The 21,581-nt window shown below is 36.5% G+C and overlaps 1 protein-coding gene across 11 annotated transcripts in view; it reads right to left on the bottom strand.

Annotated features, from left to right (window-relative positions):
* Positions 1–21,581, bottom strand: part of BAZ2B (bromodomain adjacent to zinc finger domain 2B) — a 229,667-nt gene that overhangs the window by 97,368 nt on the left and 110,718 nt on the right. For all 11 annotated transcript variants that reach the window (XM_063318319.1, XM_063318320.1, XM_063318321.1 and 8 more), the window contains exon 3: positions 2,060–2,212. In XM_063318319.1, coding sequence (XP_063174389.1) covers positions 2,060–2,210 — 151 coding nt within the window. In that variant the 5' untranslated portion in view covers positions 2,211–2,212. The remainder of the gene's footprint in view (positions 1–2,059; positions 2,213–21,581) is intronic.

Genomic DNA, 21,581 nt, shown 5'->3' with positions numbered 1-21,581 from the left:
AGTATAATGTGATTGATAAAGTTGGTAGGTCAAGAGTAGAGCATCTGCTTTCATTTAAAAGGTTGCAGATTCAATCCTGGCCTAGAATGGGAAACGTTCTGTCTTTATTCCTGGCAAACTGCTGCCAGTCAGTGTAAACAGTAGTGAACTAAACAAAGCAAGGGTTTAACTACAACTTCAGTAAATAAGATTCCATATGCAGTGAAACCTCAATATAATAGACCTCCATTTAGTGGACTTCGGATGCAACAGACCAAATTTCCATTGGGACATGCCCGTGAAATCAAAAGCCTAGTTGTTGCATCCTGTGAGAGTTTCTTCCCACTTTGATTGGAATGACCATATGAAACAAGGAACAGGTGTAGAGCGATCCACCTTCACAAAGGAGACAAGCTTCTAGCCCTCTATGCAGAAAAAGTGGGAGGAAAAAGACAAGAATGTTTTCAACCTAGTTGCCTATATATACGTGTCTCACTTGAAAGCAGGATATTTGCTAGAATCCTTAACCCTCCTGCAATTAAATACTATTAATCACAGCTCAAGATTCTCATTCCTTGGATTAAGTGTTTCCAGTGTAGATTGCCTGGAGGGAAGTCTGGCAAATCCAAAATTGTTTGAACAATCCAGTTAAATTTACATTAATTTAACCTTAATTTTATGACATTGCATAATGCAAATAATGTAAATTACCAAGATTACATATTGTTAGATTTGCCTCAGCTGACTTAGCAGAAAATGGCAAGAATAGACTTGCAAAGCCACAAAAGTACTGGTAAGTAGATTTAGTGTAGCAAAGTTAATGAAGTCCTATCTATAGTGAAAGTTCAAATTCTTGCTCCTCTTTCTCCTGCCTATGCAACGTAAGGGCTAGAAGCCCATCGTCTCTTGTTCTGGTATGGGGCAGATCTGGTATCAGGCTGTTCACTTCTGACTGTATAAGGACTTGCTCACACTTGCTCACGCATGTTCTTTCATATTTATCAGACATTTGGGAGTAAAAAACATCCCCCCCGGTCCATTAAATGTACTGTACAGCATTCTTGATTAGGTGGGTTTTGCCTTATTAAAACTGTTTTCTGCATAAACATAGCCTATGAAATTTTACAAAACATAGAACTAGATAGAAAGGATTTATCACGACTGGAATAATTCTACTCAGTAGGACATAAACAACAAGAACAACAAAATGTTTTGATCCATGGCTGTGAAAGCAGCTTTGGACTACTACAATTATCTTAAGTTTCTAGTTGTTTCTTAAATAACTTTCACATCCATATGAAGCTTATGACATCAGTTCCTATTTGGACATAACAAAATCAAAATAATCTACAAATCATGTATGGTGTACAACAGCTTTCCCTCAACCTGGTGCTCTCAGTTAACTTGAGGCTACAATTCTCAGAACTCCCAACAGAACTACAAATTGCTGAATTCTTGCCCAATATGGCCAGTGCTAACTGGGAGTTCTGGAATCTCTAGAGTGGAAATGATTCCTATCAATAATCATGTGATTGCTTTAAAGGTATCTTCCTAGCGAGGCAACAGTTTCAGTGTCTTTTACATTGAGTGGCAAATACGTCACTTCTGTTACATACAACTTCACTACTTTTCTTCTTTTATTGTGTTCAGATCCCAAACCTACAAAGATCCTAAAACACAGTGAAACCTTGATTTAGTGGACCTAAACACAAAAGGCTTTGCACACAACCAATAATTCCTGTAGCAATTTATGCCATTTCATAGTGTTACAGGGTTCTCTTTAGAGAGGAGGGTCAGAAAGGTCAACGTGGTGGCCACAACCAGCATGAAAAAGGGGACGGGGCTTTGATCACATGGTTGCAGCTGCCATCTTCTGACCCCGCCCTGTAGACACCCCTGTGGCATTATCATTTGTGTGATGACATAATGTGCGTGATGTAAATGTCATCATTTTGCATCAATTTACATCATTTGTATTAAATAGTACATTACAGCAAAGTTTCACTGTGACATAAATCCATCTGGATGCCTTGATGCAAGCCATCCACATGGCACAATCTCACAAATACGACATATTCACCACAGGTGTTGATTGTGGAGCTAAGTGACGTGGCTCCAGTGGAAAGGCCACCTTTGGAAATTGCTGAAACAACTGATGCTGAGGACAAGGCAGGAGATGAAGCTGCAGTAGAGGAGGCTGCTGTTGATGTTAACCGCTCTCCAGACTCCATATCTAGAAGGAAAAAGGACATGTTTAAAAAAAGGACACATTAAGATGAATGTATTAAGGGTTATCCAGTATTTTGCCACGATATTCTGCATTTTGCAAAAAGCAACCAATAAATTTGAAAGACAACGAAATCAAAAGGGCTCCATGTTTAAACGTTTAAAAACACTTCAAATATCTGCTGGAAAAGTAAAAAGGAAACAGGAACTTTATACCACGTGTGGTGGGCCTGTGTAAAAGCTAAGAAATTTTGGGCATTTATACATAGTATTATTTGGAAAAAGTTGGCAGTAGATAGTGTTAAAACACCAGAGCTATACCTATTGGGCTTCATGGACAAAGACTTAGAAAAAAAATATGGAAAACTTTTATTATATTTGATTACAGCGGCTCAAACCATCTGTGCCTCAAAATGGAAAGAAGAACAAGCCCCATCAGTCAAAGAATGGATAATCAAGTCCCTGGACTTAGCACAGATGGCAAGACTCACTGATCAACTAAACGATAAAAATATGGACGATTTTCAAAACGATTGGAAACCCTTTTTCAAATATGTTGAATTGACGCAAGAAGTTCCTATGGATATATAAAATGTAAATATTAATTATATTAATTATATAATTCAAATAGAAATATAGATGTTATATTAGAGAACTAAGAAAAGAAGATAATACGCTAAGATATTAAGAGCCACTGTTTAGATAGTTGGAAAGTTCTGCCCTTTGTTATTTTGCTGCAAGAGAACTGCAAGAGAAACTGGGCTCTGATAGTGAGTTGTACAGTAGCTGAAGCACTTGAGTTTTGAGTAAGCATTTCTGTGTGATAGCCTGTATGACCCACCGGGGAAAGGATAATAATCTGAACTGACCATCAATCCCAGGACAGAAGTGTGGAGGTGGTCCAGGTGGTGTAGAAAACCAGGCTTCAGCTAGGAGTTAGACCATCCACCAGATACTCCTCCCCAGCAGCAAGAGTAGCCAGTTCTGACATGGGAATCACCTTGGCAAGATCAAGGTAAAAGCAATGCTTGTTTATGTGCATGAACTACTATGCTTATAGTCATATAAAAGAATATAGAAGAGTTAATGTTTGGTAGGTCTACTGCTTATATGTATGTATGCAGTGTGTACATTTATTCTCTGCATGCTTCTGGTTCTTGTTGATGTTGTGATTCAGAATGCCTTTATACTATGTATGCAGTGAGCGACTTCATCTTCAAAGGCACACAAAAGAGCACACACGAACTCAAGAAGCCATCCTCAATTCCTCCTCCTCCTTCTGCTTTCCAGAAGTTCTATGCTGATAGCTTGGTTTGGTTTGCAGATTTTGCCATTGTTGATTCATTCCCTTGCACTCTGTACTTCGTATTCTCTTGTGCCCTTTTGTTTATGGATATTTTAGAGTGTGTTTAAAAATGCAGAAAGACTTATGGTGGTTGGCCTGCTATACTTAGGTGTGTATGCATTCTGTGCATGTTCTTGGCTCCTGATTTAGGATGCCTATGCACTGAGTATGTTATCTTCAAGGCACTCTGAAATTTCTATAATCAACAGGATATAGAACATGAACATACCTTTGTCCGTCCTTCCTTCTGCTTTGGAGGAGGTAATTGACTGAAAGGGTTTGAGAGAGGAAAAACAGAGCCAGCTTCTTGCTCTTCACATTCCTCTCAATAAGAATGCCTTATATCCTCAGGCCAAATGGGTGCTTTAAGTGCAAGGAAAGCTAAGGGCTAAGGCTACCAGACATAGGGGTTAAACATCCAGACAAGCAGTCAATGGCAGCAAAGAGTCTTATCTATATCTCTTGGCTGCTGTCTAGCAGTTCTCCAGATTTTTGCAGCCAAAGAAGCTTGTTTTCTATGTGCCTATGGCCAGAACATCTGAAACCCTTTCTGGTTTTGTTTCATCTGAATGCAGAACAACTGCAACCAACCTGAACTGGATTGATAGAACTTCCAGGACATAATGTTTTGAGTTTTAAACAAAGCACACTATCCATTTTATGTATACCCCTACTGTATCCCACATGTTACAACAAATCAGGCCCTAGTTTTTGTTTTGGCTTTATGATTTCTTCTACTTATGGGAGTGAGGCGGGGGGGAAGAATCAACTACCCATTGCGAGATCTGGAGCTCCTAATCGCTTTTTGATTCTGAGGTATTCTGATTCTAATATATCATGTGAATTACATATCCTGGGGAAGCTCATGATTTTATAGAAAAACAGAAAGACTTTTTGGATTCTTTTATGTACATCAAATCATAAAGTTTCAAATTATTTTTTTCACAAGACAAATGTGAAAATTATTATGGAGGGAAGCACATATTTATAGTACTGTCAGTAGTGAACATTTTGGATTAGATTTTTCTAAAGGTGGTATTTGCTGAAATCAATGCACTGCCTCTTTGATGGATCTATTTACATCACACAGAAAGCTGGCCTGTTTTGTTGAATATTTTTTGCACGCTTGTTTTTTTTAAGTTACATTTTAGAAAGTGTTCTTTCTGTACTGTGTAGAGAATTTGTAAATTTAAAAACCTTTTAAAAATATTCTGTATAAGTTTACACAATTTATTTACAGAATTTTGTTTATAGAATATCTGATGGCCAAGGTTAAAGTAAAATCATGCAAATATTACTACAGACACACAACAAATACATCTGAAACAAAAAACCTTCAGTAACCACAATTACTTCAAGTCAAGTGTGCAAGTAGTAAGACTCAAAAGTGTAATTCTATGACTTCCCTGAAAACAATCCCCACTGACCTCAATGGGACTTAATTCTGAGTGGACTTTTTATAGGATTGTATCATTAATTAATGGTGTGTCCCACTGCTTTCAGTGGGATTAAAGATACACAAGTCTACTTAGATGTAAGCCCCACTGTACTCCCAGTTAAATTAGTACAGAATGGCAGCTCTAGACATTACTAACTTTAGCTGATTAGAGCTCAATATAATTAACATTATTTATTAATAAAATTAATAAAATTAATCTTAACATGATTTTATGTTAATTAAATAGGAAAAGCCTGTAGCCCAAGGGATGTGCACACAAAACTCCTGCCCAATCCCTTTCAGGTAACTATTGAAATTAATATTTTATCACATTATTTTATTTGATCCATATGCAGTGCTCTCAAGTATCAGTGTTATCTTCTCCCAATTAAACAATAAGATCACTTGTAAGATTCTCACCCAAGATTATTTGCAATATGTGATATAACAAGCTTTCTCAGAAACAGAAATAATTGAAGACATTATACAGTATTATCAGTATTTTAAGATAAAGTGGAATTGACCAAAAATTATTTTTCCAGGGAAACAGGAGAGAATGGGGTGGCTATTAGGATATTTCTTACATTTACTCATTTAGGGGAAACTCTTGATATGTCTTCCATAGCCAAACTTCATGACTTACTAGATGTTGATCAATGCAGCTAAAATACCGACATGTCACCAAAACTTTATCTATAGCATCTTCTACTGTGTTTTGAGAGACCTAAGAATTTTGTTTTTAATTCAAGACTAAGCCTTAATTGTACCCAGTTAGTTCATTACTCTAAACCACAGCAGATGGCTGACACTGTAAGAGATAATCCCTGAAAGAGTCATTAGTGAGGATCAACGATAATTAGACTGCAACCCCAAAGGTTCACAGGAGAGAATAAAAAAACATATCAATATAGGCAGCTCTGCCTATGAAAAGCAACAAGTGCTTATTCCATTTTTGTACCTTGGCTAATGCACCGTTGACAAATACACCCAACAGTGTCCAATGAAAGAATCTTATTACAGATAAAACATACTTTAGATAATACAATACTTGCCCCTCTATCCCCCTATTATCCTGGACAGGTACTTTTTTATTTATTCTGACAAGGACTGAAACTTCACTTCCAGGTTGCTTAGTGATGAACAGGGCTTTCAACAAGCAAGAATATCCAGCTGAACTGAAGAGGATGAACCGTGTGCCTCTTTTAAAATTGTGAGCAAAACCCATCTTTTTCTCTCTACTAATTACTGTATAAATATTTCAAGGCACCCTTAAACATGCTCAAAGAAGACAAATAAATAATATATTTCATAAAAACATACCCGTTGTAATCCTTTGTTAAAATTTCAGCAACAACTGCATATTGTGTAGCAAGCTGATAAATACATGGCATTGGTTTGTCCATGTACCTTTCCAGAAAGATACATTTATTAAGAGAATGCATTGACTTATGTTATGGGAAGTGAGTCTCTCAGCGCTAGAGTAGTACGTGTGTCTATCAGGTTACAGATTTCTGTTGCTGGATACAACATTGACTAGAGAGCCCTGGTCCCATTGGGGAAGGGGAAATCGGTTATGTCCCCTGACAAATTTCTCCCAACATTAGCACTGCTGAGCTGAAATATCCTAAACAAATGTAGTTTTCTTCCTATGTAATTGAAACTTGAAAAATCATTTACTTAAATCCATGTTTTAAAATAAAATCTGTGTTGCTATTGTTATTATTATAGTATTATTTCAATAAATGAAAAACTTATTTTCTAAAAGACCCGAGGATACTCATTCAGGCAATACAAGTGCTTCCTTAGGGAAACAGTTATAATTTATTTATTTATCTACCAAATTTGATCACCGCCCATCTCCCCCACAAGGAGGGACTCTGGGCAGTTTACAATAAAAGCAAAGTTTAAATTCAGTGCAATTGTAAATACAATAAATATGAATATAAATAAACAAGAAAAATATAAAATATGATAAAATCCAGACGGCTATGGGTTAATGTTTTAAAATATTTCTCTATTTGCCCTTGATAGTTTATCCCATAATTCTCTTCCCAACAGATTAAGTATGGGATTTATATGGCTTAGAACATCTCTTTGGTTAAATCTGCATTCTACAGAGGGCAAGATATTTCCAGGACTTGTTCTTATGGATTCATTTGCCATTCAACTATGGGACATTACATGAAAACAAAATAGATTTCATGATAAAGACAATAACAATAAGATGCAAAATATGAATGGGATACAATCTCTAAAAGCAACGACTATTTCTTACCTGATGGCTTAATATAAAAAGTCATGGCTTCTCCAATGTCCATTTACATTTAATTATATACCAAATATGTTACTGAAATAATTCAGTTTAAAAGTGCCCAGGCCTGGACCTTCAGTGCTTAGGTGTCTTAGAGACCACAGATATATTTACGTTAGAGCTGGTATTAAGTGGGGGTTGAATCCTGAAGTGCAGCAGGTACCGTTCTTTGGTTCAGGCATGGGTAAGAGGTCAGGCTAGAGGTTTCCTACTGCCTGACTTAAAGCAGGATGAGAACCTAACTGCAATCTTCGCTATTTGAATTCACCACTGTACAGTACGACCAAATCGCATTTAACGTAACAGAAAGCAAACCTTTGTTGCACTGCAACAGGAATGTCTTTTTAAAGAGTACTACATTCAGAAAAAACCCTGTTTGACTGCTACTACAGCTAACAATACAATTTTAATTAGAATATGAATAATGATTTGGAATGGAAAAGAATGTTAGATATGGAATGTGATCGGAAACTCATTCTCCACTTTGGAAAATTGGTAGCTATTATGAAATGAGTCAACCTTCATTCCCAAATTAAGCTTTAATTTAATTCCTTTTTCACATTTTCATCTAGCTGCCATGGGAAGAGGAAGAAAATAAAGCAGAATGCTCTTCTAACATGTGCCTCTGTGTTATTCCTTTTAGTATAAATTCCAGAAACTCTTGCTTTTCGTCCTCTTCTATTTCACAGTTAAGAGTCAGCTGTCACCTTTTGCCCCAGGCTAACAACAAAAAATAAAAGCCAAAAATTGTATCTGCAAGTATTTAAAAACTGAAAATACTGAGAAATGAGAAAAGCTGCACTATAGCATAAGAAGCAAAACAAAACAAAACAAAACTCATATACCATCATAGACAGAAAAGATCAGAAACTGACAGCACATGGGCAAAGGAGGAGATCAACTGATCTTATGAAGCAAGGAGTGAAATGTTATCTCAGAAAGGAGTGTGTCGTGCAAAAGGAGTTTTGCCAATTCAACTCGGAAAGGAGAGAAGACTCATGACTGAATGGGCCTTCTCTGCAGTGGCCCCCGCCCATTGGAACATCTTGCCCCCAGAGGTGAAGCAGGAGCCTTCAGGGCCACAACTAGGGTCTGTGTCACCCGGGGCACACATGGATTCCGTGCCCATTTTGGCGCCCCCCCCAGTGCTCATTTTGGTTCCCCACCAGCACGGCGCCCGGGGCACATGCCCCAGTTGCCCCCCCTGGTTGCGGCCCTGGGCGCCTTCACTTTCAACCTTCAGGAGGGCCCTGAAAACCTGGTTCTGCCGTCTCGCGTGGGGCAGGAAGGTGGGCAACCATTCGTGGGGTTGGCTCGTGCCTTAGACCCCCTCCCACCTGATCAGAATTTTTAACCTCTTCGATTTTATACTTATTTCTATTGTATTTTATATTTGTAAATTGTTTTTATAAGATCTTAATTGTTTATTATTACAGTCTTCATTTTATTGTAAACTGCCCAGAGTCCCTCTTTTGGGGGAGATGGGCAGTAGCAAAATTTGAATAATAAAGTAAAAATAAATGGGCTACCTGTTCAGATCTTAGGCAACTTCTGGAGAGGGGATGATTCGGGCTGTTGCAGTATTTGCTCCCCTACGTCACACTTGGTAGAGTGAAAGAGTTCCCAAGCTTCTTGATATTCTGCTGGCAATGAAATATGCCAAAATGACTACAGCACTGGAAGAAAGCTTCTGACAAGTCCAACCAAAAGTAGGAACCCTCTCCCCTTTTAAGGGCTTTTCTATGGAGTTAGGTAAGGAAAAACATCTAAGTTCTATCATCCCTGGACTTGCCTTTGTATGGACTCTGTGTGTTCTTTCTTTCTTTTTTTAAACACAACTTAGCATAAGAAACTGCAGCTGCTGGACTTACGTAGGAGTCTTTTTCTTTTAGGGAGTCGTCACTTGTATTGAAAACTACTGAACGTACTAGAATCTCAATGTATTCAGTACGTCTTCTACCTAATTTCCCTGGATTTTTTAAAGGTACTGTTTCTTAGGCTCCATCTGCCTGGGATGGCTTTAGCATTGAGAGTTGCTTTCATCTTAGAGATGCCTTTATATTTCTACATCTCGGCTGCCTTGTTAGCTGTTGTTCACCTACAACTTGTAAATTTGGCAAATTATGAAAAAGGAGAAGGAAAACTGGCAGATAAAGAGAATGAAAGAGTTCCTCCAAGTTTATCTTTCCTAGTTATAGCTTTTCTGAGCTCCAAAAGACTCAATTTATTCTGAACCAGGATTGTCAGGTTTCAAACAGTTCTAATGTTTTCTGAAAAGAACTCATGCATTAAGCCAAAGCGTTTGAAACAAGATCAATCTCTAATTTTATATCACTAAGAACTCTGAAATACATATTTTTCTTTTTCTGTCAAACAAAATTTTAAAAACCACCAGTAAGATCAATTTCCCTAGGAAATCTTGGGAATGGATGATAGGAATCAATATCTTAACCTATTGTTTCCACTGTGTCACATATTTGTGCCACTTGTGCTCCAGTTGTTATTTTATTTTCTTCCTTCTTCTCTTTCTTCATCTCATCATCAAGACAAGTACCAAAATGAGGAGTTGGTTTTTGTTTTTTTTTTTGGCTATATAAGACTTCACTATGGCAAGTCACGTAAAGTGGGATTAGATAGGATATTATAATATCATAACTACATCTGTGATTATGAGCCTAATGCAACTATGATTTTTTTTTTCAAACCAGAAAACTGGGCAGGAGGACCAGAATGATTAGAAAGAGGAAACCTCTGGAGATGTATAAGCTAAATGTCACAATACATCTCTACCATTGCACAATAGACCTTAACTCTTAGGCTCAGGCTTCTGTCTTCAGAGAACAAGAATTACAGGTAATTAATTTTATTCCTTGCCACAGTGCTTACATAATTGGCATAAAGGAAAATGAAGTACCTAAAAACCACAGAAATAAATTTAATGAAATTTTGCTAAACCCTATTACATTTCAAGTATGCCAGAAAATTGCAGAGGATGGATCTGCTCAAAAAGGTAGAGTGGCTATCTTACAAAAGATTTAGAGGTGGGTGAATCTGTGAAATTCAACTTCACCCATTTCTGACTTGTCCAACCTTAGTTTCATCCTGTTTCCTGATCAACTGGTTTTTTTAAAAGTTAGTATAAGACGTTTTATAGATTCTTACGTGTTTTCATCTTAATATATGAATTTTTCTAAATGATTTTCTTTAGCACATTTCGGTTTATACTTCCTCCTAATCTACCAATTTTTCTTTAATACAGTATTTTCAGAAACAAATTTAATTGCAAATTTCAGGTACAGGAAGATTTATAATTGCTTCTGGGTTTATTTATATTTGAGAACTATGGATTGGGTGAATTTTCATTAAAATGCAATCCAAACACTTCTACTTCTTGTTGTGGTATCTGGGATTTGTAGAAGGAAAACAGCAAACTTCTTTCTTCCCATATACTGGGAAGCCTGCAGTTCTCACATGTAGCAGCACTCTAAAGCTGACAGATCCTACAACTGAATTATCGGTCTACAGTATTAGCATTACTGAATAATCTGCGATTGGCCAAACTGTCATATAATGTTCATAAATATTGGTAAAGAACATTGATATTATCAGTAAGACCAAAAATATCATCTGCAACAATTTGTGTTCAGCCAATGTAATGCAGTTTGTTTTGGCTGAACCCAGCCAATTATCATGCATCAATTAACACTGGTTTAAAAAGCCATGCCTAGGACAATGTGAAAATCTATTTTGTGAATCAATAAAATTGTAAAATAGTCTTAATTTCCCTATCTTATAGGATCCAATTATGGACATCTTTAATTTAGTGGACCATGAGGCAGATATATTTCAAAAACTTACTTTTGTAGAAGCCTTTATAATTATCACAAATATCATCATGTATGACAGTAATGAAGTTCATTATTTAAACTATAATACAATGTGGACTTACATAGGAGCATGTCCAGCAACCTTATATTTGAAATAAGCGTGCAGTGGATCAAGTTGTATGGGAGTTCATTTACAAAGCAGTGTATTGAAAATGTTATAATCGCTATCAATTGAAAATTTAATTGATTAACTGTTAAGCGGTACAGTTGTAATTATAACCCTAATCAGAATCTCACTAAGTGCCAAACAGCTGAGAAGAGACTTGTTTACGCCACACATTAAGCCATAATGTAGTTTGTCTGGCTTTTGATTTAGTCTATTGTATGAACCCAGCCAATATTCACAATTAAGCAAATCATGGTTAGCATGAGGTATTATTGGGAGACTGTTGGCACAACAATGTCAAATAGCCATTATTATTGTTAGTCTAATATTGAGTAATAGGCAACGGATGTTGATTGGAAGTTTATGATGGATGGTAAAATCAAGTATACCAACAATCAATTAATTATTAATCTAAATTCTACAAAGAGATTCATTGTATGCAACAAAATAACATATTTTTAAAATAAAATGTATCTACTTTATACACATACTTCAATGGATCTGAAATAGTTTTAGTTTTCACTGGTACTACATCATGATGATCAAAGCTTGAATCCAATTAGGGTATACAACAACAACAACAAAACCCTGTGAATATCAAATTGGGAATTTTATTTTTGTAAAGCTTAATTTCAAACTATGCTTGAATTATTCCAACATGCAAGAAAAAAACCCAGCTAAGTATTAATGACTACATTTCACCAGCTGCTACAATAATTTTGTAGCTACAATCACCCAAAATTATGGAGTATTTTTAGTTCTGTTATAAGTTTGTGGAATCCTTTTCTTTCTCATATATTCTAGAATATTGGTTCAAATAATGATGTAAAATCTCATGATTTCATCTCTGTGATCTCAACCAAACTTATTTTAAAAAGCATTTTTTAAAAAAGTTGAATTGTAATATATATCATAGATATACCACAGCTACAATATTTTAGAAAGAGAAATTTGGGGAGAGGAATGGAATAAAGAGTTCCTTATGCCATTATTCAAATTACATTTCTTAGAATGTTTATTTTTTGGTTACAAAAAAAAGAAAAAAATAACTATTCTACTAGGGAGACATAGCAGCATGACACAGTTAAAACTTGGTTGTAAGTTCCTAATTACTGGTACCAACTTTCTAGGTATAGGAGGATGTATTTATTTTTATTTAATTTGGAGATTCACAGTTACCATGATGCTCAGCATTAATAAATCTCTCAATCACACTTTCACAAGTGTTCGTTTTTTCTTCCCATATTCTTCACCATATACTTTCCCAAAATGTTCCCCTGCATATACAACAAGAACAAAAATAAGTGCAACAATAAAGTTGATACAATTAAGCGCCAGGACTTTCTTTTACGGTTAAGTGAGGCACTGGAATCCTTCAGTGAAACCACAACTTAGTGGATTTTGACACAATGGACTTCGCATGCAATGGACCCAATTTCCATAACAATTTGCATAATAAGTGTAATGACATAAATGATGTCATTTCCATCATTTGAATAATGATACTATCACGCAAATGGCTGCAATGACATACTTTTGCATTTAACAGACATTTGTGAATAAGGGACACCCCCTCCCTTAATTAGTCTGTCAAAACGAGGTTTCACCGTGCATCTAAGAAGGGACACACATTGTTAAAATCAGACCACTAACAGCTCTTTCTGATCCCAAGGTTTCCTGTATAGGAGCCCTTACACAGCATATCAGAGATAAGCGACAGCTGTGATATTTAAAGCAGAGAACTTGGAATTCAGGAATAGGTTAAAAGGGAATCTTATGCTCACTTACATTTCCTATGGTCTCTCAGTTTTAAAAAAAGAAACATTTTTTCCAAAATCGTTTTCAAATGATACGGCAGCAGTACACAGTAAAGACAAGATCTGACATTTGAAAGTCCTTGACACTGGCATTATAATTAGAGGTACAAGTTGATATATATTTTTTTGGTTTGGTAATCATTTATTATTTATTTGTTTTGTGGTGTACAATGAAACAAAACTGAAATCCAAGACACATTGATAAAAAATTCAATAATCTAAACTAATAAAAGCATTCCAGCAACCGTTAACACAGAATATTAATATCAGCAACAATTGTAATGAATAGCGTTGAGTTCTATTTAGTAGTAAATAATGGGAAAAGGCTATTCGTTCATTACAAAATGGGTTAAAAATAATCACAGAAGGGCAGGGGAGAATCCCTCCCAATTCACTCTGACAACATCTATTTCAAAGTTATCCACACTTGTAGCCATGACTTGTGTGACTGCCTGTCTCTGATCAAAAAGGTACATACTCCAGGTTCCATCTATTAGAGAGTGTCATCCGGTGGGACCTAGATAGCATGCCTTCTCTAGGTGTCAGCATCTTCTCAGGTGTCCGGTTGGCCCTGATCCTGTTAGAATTTTGTAAAGCATTAAAGACCTGGTTGTTCCCCCAGGCTTTTTGGCTGGGAGGTCCTGTTGGCTGATTTGTTTGGTTCTAATCCTTAGACCTATGTTTATTTTCTTGCTTTGGGTTATTTATGCTGTTTTTTGCTTTGGTTTGAATCCTTGTTTGCCACCTAGAGTCACAGTATTGTGAGATGGGTGGCTGTATAAACAAGCACACCCTAAAGTAAGGAAGGCTTCCATGTGAGCTCCAACTCTGCACTCTCAGAGCTAGGAGCACTGAGGATTATTATAAATAGAAGGCAACTACATCTGGACAAACACTTAAGATTCTTTGAACAAGGCAAAGCAATTGCATATCTGGAAGCATGTTGGCAACCTCAGTGCAGACACTGCACTGAATACTGTATATGTCAATACTAATAGTAACAACAACAACATGTTCTGAGTGAGGATCCTGGCACACTGAACTGGTAAAAACCTCACTGAATCCACTGACCCTACATTAGGTTTCCTCTGAGAAGTGAAATACTGCGCCACATTATCATCAAGGTAGGCAAGGATCAGGCAACTACCTCCTTTGTACTACTTTGACAACCAGGATACTTTCCAGGTGTAATTGACTACATCTCCCATCATTCCTGGAACACATTTAGAAGGCACTGGATCAGAAAAAGATGTTCTAGATTAGCAAGGGTTTAACATCTCTAATCCAAAATAGAGGTTTAGGCATCTTAATTCATTTTGCAGAGTGATCTTAATGCCTGTTCCCTCAGATGAAAGTCCCATTGCATTTAGTGGACTTGATTCCCAAGTAAACACAGGATCACAGCTTTATGTAAAATATATAAAATAGAAGTTAAACCCTGTTAATTGAAAACAGCTGCAGTTTCTTCTGTTCTAAAGCTGCAGTGTCCCTTCTTCATCTATACCTCTCTTCAACAGCCCATGATGCAATTATATGAATGACACAATGTGGGTGGAATCATGCTGAGTAATGCTTGCAGCCTTGAGTGCATAAGGTGAAGCAAGGGCAGCTTAGCTTCAGTATCCATTCTTTTCATCCTGGCCTTTTCAGGCCCATCTCCTGAAAGGCCACAAGCACACTGAAATGGAAGAAGGGGAGCTGAGCATATAAAACTATACTGAGCTCAATCTAGACCATTACTACTATGGGGAGAAATGTTTTTTTCTCCAAAGATGTCACACAGTGGAGGAAAAAAAAAAAGAACTTTTCAACCTTCACCAATGCTAATGAGGATTATTATTGAAATTAGGCAGAACTTCATAAAGCACAGTGTGCCCACAAATTAGCTCAACAAACAGAGACGTGTGGTAAAATAATATCTACTATAGGCAATTGAAGAAGCTGCCTAACAGATAAAAATTCAAACCATGCACTGGATACTGTAAATCACCCTAAATGAACATTTGATATAAGAAAAAAAGAGAAAGAGAGAAGATTGTAACTGATAATGGCATCAAATGAACTCTGAAATATCTCTACCACCATTTGCACTATCATTTAGTACTTACAAGAAATATAGTACTGCACTGAAAACAATGCACACCCATGCATTCAGTACGACACCGAAACAAGCAACAATGCATACTCTTCAAAATGAAATACCAAAATATTACAAAGCACATTTGTAGTTTCAGAAACTCCACTTAACTTCTATCAGTTTGGAAAAGTATTACTTCTTGAAATAATTCATTTTTAGATAAGCTAATATGAAACGGAGATTGTACAACATTCTGGATGTGTCTTCAATAAAACCTGATATAATGTTCTTACTAGTATAATGATGTAAGGTATAAAATGGTGCTTACGATTTCTTTACAATAATTGAAAAGCTTTCGTTTTAATTGCAGTCAATTATGTATCAGAACTGGTTAAGAAGCCATTGTCTAGCTTTTGCAGAATGTTTTTAAAAAGAAATACAACACAAAATTTACAGCATACAGGAAAAAAAAATCTTACAGGATAATCAAAACACTTTTATAAATAAAAATTTAAACTGAATTGGCATAATTGCCATTAATTTATTAGGATGCAGTTAGGGATATTCTGCACATATACCGTGGTTTTTATGGGTCATTTTTGTATGGCAGCTTCTTTTATTGTGTATGTTTTCCCATATCCCCATTCTCGTTTGGCATGAAGTAAGGTTTTTGGACTGCATAATAACACACAAAATTCAGTCTCTCACATACATACATACATACAGAATACTTTAATCCTACTTTCACCAACTGGTTTATTTCAATAGACGCATCTGCTTAACTCCATAAAATTAATCATTTATTTATTCTACTCCATTTTAAATCAATGGGACTTTAAAATGCTAAAGCCCAACTTTTTGCACTCAATTAATCTATCCCAAAAGTAAATATGCACCTCCAGATGAAAAGGTGATCGTTATTCCTTTTCTCATCCACTTGTTTGTTAAAAAAACCCTCGCTATACAGTTATTAATGTTTTCCTATTATATGTTTTGCTAGTGCTATTCAGCAACTGCCACTAGCTATGAGATATTAGTGCAGAGACTTATTCTTCCATTAAAACTTTACATTTCAGCTGAAAAAACTATTCAAAAATAAAAAAATAAATAGATCATTGTTTACCAGAGGCTGAATGCCCTGGAAGTTAAAGGAGGGATGGAATGGGAGGTTACATAATGTACAAGTTAATATCCGAGATAGCACTGGTTAAGAACAATTCAGCATGACTTGTGACCTATTTCATTTATTTATTTAAATTCAGTACAGCCGTCCACTCCAACAGACTCTGGGCAGCTTACAAAATAAAAAACACAGAAACTGTTAACAACCTATCAAACCACATGCAAATCTCCCAAAGTCACATTGCTATTTACTTAGGAATTGTGTTGATCTCCTAACTTTCGTCTATCGTGATTCTGGAGGTGGCATACATGATGTTCTCCAGTCATACTTCTAGCCCCAGGCTTGTTCGGTTTTGCTGAAGTGGCTGCATTACAGGCCCTACAATGCCCCATCAAGGACTCCCCTGGTTTTGCTATTTACTTACCAATGCAAGTTCACAAGGGCTTGGTCATGACTTAGTGCACCAAACTACACGGTTGGTGGACTGTATCAGTTTATTATTCAGAAACATTAGTTGTTTGATCTAGGCTTTTTCTTTACATGCTGAAGGCTTGCCAGCTCCAGATCTATGACATCTGTAGTTAATTTTATGTATTACAATATCACATGTGTAAGCAGAGTTGGGTTTTGCCAATTCTTCCCGCTTTGGAGAGAGGTGTTCTGGGGTTTTTGTTGTTGTTAAAATGGTGCTAAAATTATCTTTGGTTTTATACTCTTCCTCTTCTAAATTTTATGTTTTAAAATGGTAGAATATTGTCCTACCAATGTATGGTGGGGCTAAAAAAAAAGAAAGAAAATTTAGGTGCTGCATTGGCCTTAGGAATTTCCCACACCTGTCTTAGTGGGAAATACTTCACCTTGCATAAGGAACTTGTTGCTAGTTTCATCTATTCTCTTAAGATACTCACTGCAGAGAAACCACCCTGGAGGTTGGGAACACCATCTCAAATAGAAGGCAATATGGGATAAAGGGCTGCAGTAGGAAAAAAGGATTCTGTGAAAGCTGAGTACTCCAACTGATGTAACTACTACCATTAGATATAATACTAATGTTGATTTATTACCATTACTTTGGATTAAAGTGAAACTACTGTAAGTCCACTCAAGAAGACACCTTAACAACCTGAGTTAAGCACCAGATCGTTTTATTTTTAACTGGCTTGGTCACAGTCATACATAATACAGAAGCTGACTGTGTGTATTGGATGGGATGATCTTCACATAAAAGAGTAGGAATCAGTTAGGATATTTTTAAATTTGCCTCCAGTACCTGTTTTTAAATCTCAATAGGGACAATTTACAACAAATAATGAATTTAAAAATCACCACTGGTCTCAACATAGAAGAAGGAAAAAATATTATGAGTAGAAGCTTCGGTGAAGCAGAATTAATAAATTGCTTACAGGTTCGGAGTACCTTGGCTCTGACAATATAATCAGTTTTGTAATGCATGGTATGGTATAAAATGCGGAATATTAGAATACTCTGTAAAATTTGACTTGACCTTCACCTACAGTTTATGACAGTGCACTGAAGCATTATGACAGCTTCAAATCTGATTGAACAATTGTCATCATTTATCTGTCTGCTACTTTCCATGAACCATGTTCAAAGTGGCTCTCAATTTAAAAAAGTACACACACACACAAGTCCACTTTCTAAATGAGATGAACTTCAACTCCACTGGTTGAAGTTCAACATATCTCAAGGGGAAGGCTGCATCAGCCATTTCAAGGCAGCAACATTTAATAATCATACAAATATAAGTAACTATTTAACAGCGTCTGGCAGTTATTTGTGTGCAATAGTTTCTATATACTGAACTTGTCTATCTGCCAATCATTTTGAACCCAACTAAATGGATGGGAGTTTGTGACAGCAAACCAAAAGATTAAGACAGAACAACAAAACAGAGGCTACAATGAAAGTTAATTTAAAATGGTCACCATCACTCACTAGTTTGCCTGTATATTATCAACCAAACTTCCCCAAGTTGAAGTCTTCCAGATGCATTCAGAGTACAGGAGTCTATACCAGCATATTTACTGACCATCTGGTTGGGAATTATAGTCCTAACATATCTAAAAGGTGCCAGATTGATGAATAGACTTTTAAAAAAGATCAAATCAGTAGCAATAGCTGACTGAAAACAAGAACAGCTCCATCTTCTAAACTTGTTTTAACTCCACTTAATCTAATACTTATATTAGAGTTAGCACAGAAGTATTGAATTTTAATAAACAGTATGTCTGTGAAATGCAAAGCTTTTTCAGAGAAAGCAGTGCTCTTCAGCAATATTCCCTAATGTAAATTCTTTTTTTACATTACAGCATAGGTAGAGAAATCGTGCTTCCTGTGATTTAAACTGAAAGCTTCTAGAACTGAAAAAGTATTTCTCATCAATTCACTCCAGAAAACTAACCTTTACCACTAATTCCATCAGGAAACTGCATCAAAATGTGATTAGTTTCATGCCTTTCTGTCATATCCTCACAACAATGATTTTCAGTCACAAAATATACTCACTGTAGACCCATTGCATAATTAAAGAAATCTCAGCCAATCAAGAGAAAGCCACACACAGTTAATTTACCAGTAAGCTAGTTGAGATTCCTGATCCAGGAACCAGTTTAAATGTTGCTTTGCTGGCAGCACTGAAAATCACCAATGGGACAATACTTACCTAACCTAAATGTCCTGTGATCCAACCCCAGCAACTCTGCTGGTGTAAGTTTTCTGCCAACAAAAGAAAAGCTGTCCCCACCCCTCACCTGCCCAACTACAGAGAAATAAAAGGATCAGAATATCCTCCATCTGCCATTCAGTGCAAGGGATATTTCTCTGTTAATCAATTAATCAATTATATATGCATGCATGCATACATAGTTCAGATTCTGGCAAGACTATTCCATCTTTCCCCCAGAGGTCTACAAAGAAACAAACCACCTTGTTTTCATATCTCTACCCCTCAAAAGCAGTTTGAGGACGACTGAGATTTTCACTGCCACCAGGAAGATAACCCAGCAGTTGAACTGGAAATGTCTGCTCAGCTTTTGAACCCAGTCAGTATTATAAAAGCTCCAAGGACTAGAGCTGGCTTTATACTGGCCAATGTCCCTGATGAAAGAAAGATATGTATATGAGGTCTCAAAGAGAGGAAGAGGTAGTCTTGCCACGGCCAGCACAACAAGACCCATATAAACATCTTCTGAAGGAATACTGCCTTTTACAGAAGAAAAGCCTCCTAATCCTGTTGTACAAGATAAACAAAAGTACAGTAAAGGAACGATTCACTTATATCTCCTGTTAAAGGTCCTGAAGTAGCCTTGATAAGCAAGGATTCCAAGGACTGAACTTATCATAAAAGTACTCTGAAAAAGCCTGCTTACATATGAAATGTGTTTTGATAAGCCTCTCAGCACTTAATGGTTCAAGTACAAAGTTTGATTTCTTGAAGGTCAGAGATGAATTTTTTACTTTGATAGTCATTCCATTCTAATAACTGTTACCTATGAGGAACAATTCCATCATTTTTCTGAGTCCAGGTGATTTCTATGGAAATCCCTCAGGTTATTTCCATGATAGGAAAATTCCTGTTTCACCGTGAAGATCGCAATCACTCCATAATTCAGGATTTCAGGCATTTCTTTAAGACAGCGCCAAATGCAGACAAATCTGTGCACAACACAGATGTAGATACAATGACTTAAAGCTGTCTTTAAGCACTACCCATTCAACAAAGGAGGCCTCCATCTGCAGCAACTAGATCCCAAAGTCACGGTGCTACTGGAGATACTACAGAAAACTGCAATGAGTGTTCATATTATGTTGTGTTTAGAAGGCACCTTAAAGATTTGACATGCTTTGTGGCCTAACAGCTTGGAGACCACGAAAAGGCAGATGGAGAATCAAGAAGAGGAAGAAAACAGCATGCTTGAGCAACCCAAGGGGAAATCAAGACAGGATAGTTCTGATAACAGGTCAGGAACTAAAAGAAATGTTAAGTTGGGGCTTGGGAAAGTATAACCACAGAGATATGATATTCCCAGTACTCTGCATTGCTATGGGTAAAGCTGGACTGAGTTCAGTTAATTGCTATTTTTTTCTTTTTCTTTTAATGAAAAAGCAAGCACAAAGACTTTTCCAAAACTAGAAAAAAGTTATGCAGAAAAGGAAGTATATAAGCATAAGGAGTTAATTGCAATATGATTCTGAAAAGCATTACTGAAAGAAGATTTTTGGATAAAGGCATACTTTGGTAGACAAAGGTATATATTACAAACAGTCAGCACATGGATAGTCCTCAGTTCTACACGGTAGAGATCTTAACACTTCCAAACAAACATTTCAATCCAAAGTGCAGGTCATTAGCATATTAAATAGGCTTACTCTGGCTGCAGTGTCACTTAGACTAGGGATTCTTTGAGGAACATTCTCAAACTGGCTACTTTAGACAACATGAGGAACAAATAATTTCCCTTGTTGGTTCTAAGAAAAACAGAGTTTAGGCATCAGGTAAAGCAATATTAATCAGATTTTTAAAATTAAGTTTATGCAATTATGCTTAAAACCTTTTTCACTATCTCAGTGTAATTATTTATACTTGGATTGCATAGTTGGGTTTTCTGGCCACAAGTTATCCCTCTTAGATGCTAGTTTCTCCTCTGCTCAGCACTCCACTAACTGGCTGAGGTGGTGCTGTGTCAAGGGACTATATGTCCAAAATCAAATTCCTTCTAGATGGGTCATGATTTTAAGATTTGAACCCTGGCATCTTCAATTAAGAAAGAATAAGTAGAAGGAAGGGTTAGAAAAGCATCTGCCGAAAATGGCAGAAGCTGGGGAAGACTAATGACTGCATGTTCACTTGACTGCATCCCAGCCACTAAACCTGAGTGTTACTCAAGTTCTACAACTGGTACTCTTTAGCGAAACAGCCTGTACTTCTAGAATTTGGGAAAACAAAATCTACAAAAACCAAGGAAGTATGTGGCAATTAATTACACCTATTTCAAAAAGGCAAAGTGGAGCTACAGGTTGATGAAGCACTGGAGAGGACACCTTTAGAGTCTTTATTCTGGTCTGTCTTACAATGCAAAACTATCCCTGTATTAACACTGGGTCACAGAGTGACTTTCACCTAATACTTTTCTTTAATAAACATTTGACCAGTTGGCAAATATATGATCTATCAGTTCATCCACAGCAACACATTCTAGATCAGTTCTAACACCTCAGTTTCCTGACACATACTTTTAAATCACCAAAGAGA

Source organism: Candoia aspera, chromosome 1 (assembly GCF_035149785.1).
Source record: "Candoia aspera isolate rCanAsp1 chromosome 1, rCanAsp1.hap2, whole genome shotgun sequence".
Taxonomy (NCBI): Eukaryota; Metazoa; Chordata; class Lepidosauria; order Squamata; family Boidae; genus Candoia; species Candoia aspera.
Note: the sequence above shows the minus strand (reverse complement) of the source record. Positions and strands in the feature narration are given on the sequence as shown.